The sequence below is a fragment of the Vigna radiata genome, chromosome 8 (assembly GCF_000741045.1).
Source record: "Vigna radiata var. radiata cultivar VC1973A chromosome 8, Vradiata_ver6, whole genome shotgun sequence".
NCBI classification, from domain to species: domain Eukaryota; kingdom Viridiplantae; phylum Streptophyta; class Magnoliopsida; order Fabales; family Fabaceae; genus Vigna; species Vigna radiata.
In genome coordinates, this window is record NC_028358.1 from 43,490,280 (window position 1) to 43,496,291 (window position 6,012).

Here is a 6,012-nt window from a genome sequence, read left to right on the forward strand (position 1 = left end):
TATTTTAATAATATTATTTTGGTTATATTCATAATTGACTCGAGACATACTATTTAAACAAGTATCTAATAAATCACGTTTACTTATAAAATCGATGAAATACTTTTTTATATTTTAAAAACGTATAGATTTTAATTTTTGGTATTATAAAATTAAGGTATTACATTTTTTTTTTTGCATATTATTTCATTATTAAAATAATCAAATTAATATTGATTAGACTCTATGCGGATCATTGAACTTTAAAAACAATCTTGACTGGTCTTATTTAGAAAATATTAGATTTCTTGTGAAGAAGGGATATATTAGAGAAATGATGTAGATCTATCGTTTACTACAGTATACAAGAGTGGGGTATTTAGGATTAGTTTATTAGGATTCCGAATGCTTGAAACTAAAAAGGGAGTTGCTTATATAGGATTAGTTAATTAGGATTCTGAATGCTTGCAACTAAAAAATAAGTAGGGATTATTCCTCGGCCATTAAAAAAAGGTATGGAAGTCAAAACAAAGAGTTGAAGAAGGAACTTTTACGTATATTGAAAATTTACAAATAGGACCAATTAATATTAAACTAATTTTAGAAAAAATAGTGCAATGAAATTTAGAAGATAGTAACAGGAATAACATTAGTGAATGGGATGAGAAGATTAAATATAGGTAAATGCGTGAATAAAAAAAGTTGATGGTGCAGTGGTGTTGTGTTGAAGTTAAAACTGAAATGAATTAAGCAGAAGGAAACAGAATTGATGCATAGATTTGGTGAGTGGGTGACATAAATGCGTTGAGTGGAGACAGAATGAATAGAATTAAGATGATTGAACAAAATGACAAATGGTGATGCGAAGGAAGCAGAAAGCAGAAGGAATGTGTTGTGTTGTGTTGTGAAGGCAGCCAAGACAAATTCACAATCTGGAGTGTGCTCATATGGTTCCTCTTGAGACCCAAAAACACACACTACACAGAAAAGAATACAAGGAAAGGAGGAGAGAGAAGGGGAGAAAAAAAGCGAATGGTTGTCTTTTAGTTGATTCAAGAGGGGAAAGAATTTGGTCTCATTCCATTTTCCACACTATTTTTATTCTTCTCATCTCTTATCTCTCTATAAATATAAAAAAACATCAACTTTTCTTACGTGATTTTCTCATCATATCTTTCCTTCATTCATACACACATCATATATCAACGCCATTCACAATTCCGCTTCCAATTTTCCAATAAATAATAATAATTATTCTAAAAACAAAACATAAAACCCTACTGCTAACAAAATTTTTCTCAACATCTGCTATACTACTTTCCATTTTTTGTTTTTTTTCTTACAACCAAACCAGCCTCCAGAAAAATTGTGGAATCGCACGTGCCAAACCTTAACAGCCAACAATGCTCCGCAACTCCGAAACCAAAACACCCATTCGTAATCATTCCCCCCGACAGCAGAATTCGCAACTTCCATTCCCATTTTTGTTTTGTACATTTTCCGTTCCCCCCAATTTTTCATCCTCCATTTTTTAGGGTTAAATAAACAGATAGAAAAAGAGAAAAAAAAAATGAAAAAATAAAAAAAGAGAGAGTAGGAGTAGTAGCTGGATTTAGCTGGAAGACCTACTCCATCAAGAAGCGTCTCACAATCTTCACGCTTGGTTCCAACACCTGTCTCTCCCATACATCGGACCCATTGCTGGACCCTGACGTCAGCACCACCCTAAACGCTTCCGTAGCGTCGATCCTCCGTAGGTCCCACCCGGCACACTTCAACCGTTCGATCTTCTCCATCTGACGCTCCGCTAACTCGCACGTGTTATCCTTGATCGCCCGCACCGCTTCCTCGTACGCACGCTTCCGCAGAGGATCCTCGCCCGGGCCCGCGGGGCCGGCCCAGGGTGGGTACATATTAAAAAAGCGGTCGAACTCGGGAACCCCAATGGCTTTTCTGAGACCGGACCCGGTTCGACGGGAAGCCTCGGGGTCGAAGAACTGAGCTAACTCGTGGACCATCCCCGATTGGAGCATGTCGTCGACTCGGTGGCACAAGTATTGCGATAGCACAGGGAAAGCTATGTCGACCCAGAGGAAACAACACTTGTACCTCAACTCGGAGGATATAAGCCGCTCGGCGTCGTGGAAGACGTTGGAGTCAGGCTGGAAGTCTTCCACGAGAAGCGCGTGGACGAAGGAGTTAGAGCCGCCGACGACGATGGGGAGGCAATCCCGGCTGCTGATGTCGTCGATGATGTGGGCAGCGCGGCGACGGAAGTCGGCGGGGGAGAACTCCGGGAGGGAGGGGTCGACGTCGCCGAGAAGGTGGTGGGGGACGCCACGGCGCTGCGTGAGGGGGATCTTGTTGGTGGTGATGTCGAGTCCGCGGTAGACTTGCATTTTGTCGGAGTTGATGATTTCGGAGACGGGGAAGAGGGTGGCGAGGTCGATGGAGAGACGGGACTTGCCGGAGCCGGTGGCCCCCATGATGATAACGACCTTGTCCTTGCGGCGGTGGAAGGAGGCGTCCATGCGAGGCCACCGCTTTATCGGGTGGTGACAGCGCTGCGGCTGAGGTTGCAGTATGGAAAGCCTCATAAGAGAAAGAAGATGAAGTGAAATATTGAAATATTAATTAAAATAGGGAAAATAAGGGAAGCGAAAGAAACAGAAAGGGCGTGGGTGTGGAATATTCAGAAATGGCATTGCGAAATGCGAAATTGAATTGCGCACTTAATGCTTCTATTACTGTTACAACTCATCCTAGTTTTGTCGGGAAGGCAAGGAGAAGCTGTTTATTCTTGCATTTGCATTACACCGTTTGGTTTTAATGGCCTTTTGCGGAACCCTTTTCTCTCTCTCTCTCTTTGCTGCTCTCACTCTTTTGTGAAGTGGAATGAATGAGAGATTTTGGAGAATGAGAGCATGGAGAAACGTGGCACCTCTTATTTATTTAAATACTAATTGTATGCTCATATTATATATAAGAATAAAAATATCTAACTTCTATATTTATAAAAATAACTAATAAAGGATAATATTAAATAAATATAAAAAATTATTATTCCGTCTTTTCCTTTTCTTGTTTTCAATTTCTATCAATAAAATACCAATATAAAGGATCCATCATAATTTTGATATTTTCTTTCTCAATAAAAAAAACCCTATGAAAAAATTAAAATGCACCTTCTAATTTTAGATACTGTGTAGCTGTATTAACGTTACCCTCAATGTGAACCAGTGTCTTCCGCAGCAAGGAAAGAGGATTTAAATTCTATGCAACCCCTTTTAAGGTTATATAATATTTTTAATTCACTAAACTTTTATTTTAATTTCTTTTTAGTTTTTTTAGTTCCTTAATAAATTAATACATTCCTTTTAAGATACCATGTAAAAATATTTAATTAAAAGTGTGTAAAACAATGATTGGCTTAAAATTGCAGCCTTTCCGATATAGAAACACCAAAATCTTAAAAAAATATAGATTAAAATCGAAACTTCTTTTAAATTAGTTATACTTAGAAGGGCATTACGTGAGATAGAAAAAAAGATTGCAAAACGTGAACATTTTTTGGTGTCCGTGTATATAATTTATGAAAGGCGGACTTTTATGACATCATTTTTCCTATAACAGTTTTCTAACTCTCATATACTTATCTCGCAGTAAGACGATTATTGAAAAATAATTAAAAATTAAAATTTTTCCATATAATTCTCATAAAATTTATATTCAATTTTTTTTTAATTTAAGTGACGTTTGTTTTTAAAATATTTTAGATTTAAGATCACGTTATAGTACTATAACAGAATTAATCTTAACCATGTTTATATTTAATATTTGTTAAAAATATCATATCATTTATTATTAAATCATTATCAAATTATTGATAAATATGTAATCACACACATAAGAAATACATGTTTTAGTGTAAAGAAAGAATATTAATACGACATCAAAGTGTTTTGTAATAAATTTTGTTTGACTTACTAAAGACATTATCAAATCATTATTGATCAATTCACATACTAAAGACATACATATTATAATTCATTATCAAATTATTATTAAACAACTCACTTACATTTAATAACATGATATTAGAAATATTATATTTAGTAAAAGTAAAATCAAATTATAATATATAATCGAACAAAACCTTTATTTTAAAAATCATTTTATAACGATAAATTATATTTAAATTCACTTTCTTATAATTTTTAAATAATATTATTAGAATTAGTTATTATATTTAAATATAGTTGCTTAAATTTAATGAATCTCATACAATTTTATCATTAAATAATAAACTCTCAACCTCAATTACTATACTAATTATAAACAAACTCAAATTCCACAATGGTTATTTTTTTAATAGGAGTTATATATACCTATCAATATAATATATTAAATTTTATTCCTATACCAAAATAGAATATATATATATATATATATATATATATATATATATATATATTATTTAACCTGTCACTATTACTGTTATTTTTCTTTTATAATTTTATTTATATTTTTCAAAAAATTCCGATCTTTTAATGATACATCACAAATTATTTAATATTTATTATATAACTATCATTATTTTTTTTTAAATACAGAGACATTGAGTAGTAGTATATATATCTAAAGAAAAACAAACACTTTAAAATACTTTTCTTGAAATAATATGGTAGAGTTTCAACTTTTGAAAGATGCCTAACTTTATAATTTCATTTTATTTGATTGTATTTCTATGATGTCTCAAGTTTGTAACTTATTTTCAAACGAAATAACATTACATTGATTGAATCAATAGGTATGAACGCCAGATAATTCTATTGTTTGACAACAATTGACAACAACATAACATCCTAAACAGTGTGTGAAAATAAAACAATCCTTTATAAGATTCCTTTCTTCAAGTAAATGTTACATGAAATTCTATTTTTCTTTTAGTAAACGGTCAAATAATTCATTACACCTAAATTGCAAAAATGTGACATATGATTTTGGGCGGGGCATAGGAATTGCTGACGCTTTTATGTGAAAAAAATTACTTAATCTCTTTTTTCTCCTTTGAAACAGGGAAGATTGTATTAAAATCGTGAACGACTATACGTAGCAAAATACATATAAATTAAAGAATTTTTTAAAATACTGATCATATAATTTAGTCCTAAAGGATTTATTTCATCCAATAAAAATCTTATTAAATTTATATATTTATAAATACAAACATTTAGTTAAATATGTTAAAAGTGAGTTAATTTGACTAATTAGATATTTAGTTAAAAACAAATCAATTTAACATGATCCAGTTTTTAAAGAATTACAAATTTCTTATCATGGTTTGTCCTACTATTATATGGATAAATCAAGTGGGTTAATTAATTGATTTAGCTATATTTTTTCTTCTAAAATTGTGTCATATATTTATTATTAAAGTGATTAACTCGATCCATCCTTTTATAATAATACAATATTTATTTTACTATATGCTAATCATAATTAGATGTGATATTATAAAAATAAAAAATAAAAAAACAGCGAAATGGAAAGTCGCAGACAGTAGTAAAAGAGTAGATTAACAAAATCAAAAAAATAATAAATCTCTTCAAATAATAACTCTTAGAAACACACAACTTCAATAAGCTTTTGACGGAGAAATTCAACACTTCGGATGAAGACTTTGCATGCATGGACAAAAATTTGGAAGATAACAAATAAACATTATTAATGTGTAAGAATTATCTGAAAAGAATAAGGGGTAAATACATAAGGAAGGAGAATAAGTGTATAAAGTCAACAAATAAACTCAACAACTCAGTTCGATTATACAACTTGACAAGTTCAACAATTAAGCTCGCCTATATGAAACTCGACTCAGATGAGTCTCACATTACAAACTCGACTTGTTTTATTTTTGTTATCTTGAGAGATTAATAGTTATACTCTGTTGAGTAGCATTCAAAAGGAGTCTGACAGTCCAAATATTGAGAACAACTTAATCATTACAGTAACCATAAAGTTTAAGAACAA

At 31.9% G+C, this 6,012-nt stretch overlaps 1 protein-coding gene across 1 annotated transcript; it reads right to left on the minus strand.

Annotated features, from left to right (window-relative positions):
* Positions 1-355: 355 nt before the first annotated feature.
* On the minus strand, positions 356-2,944 carry LOC106770715 (adenylate isopentenyltransferase). The gene has a single exon (XM_014656509.2). The coding sequence runs from the start codon at positions 2,574-2,576 to the stop codon at positions 1,605-1,607; it is 972 nt and encodes a 323-aa protein (XP_014511995.1). The 5' UTR covers positions 2,577-2,944; the 3' UTR covers positions 356-1,604.
* Positions 2,945-6,012: the final 3,068 nt, after the last annotated feature.

Bases quoted from the DNA above. Each gene is read 5' to 3' on its own strand.
- LOC106770715 (XM_014656509.2), bottom strand. From the start codon at position 2,576: ATGAGGCTTTCCATACTGCAACCTCAGCCGCAGCGCTGTCACCACCCG.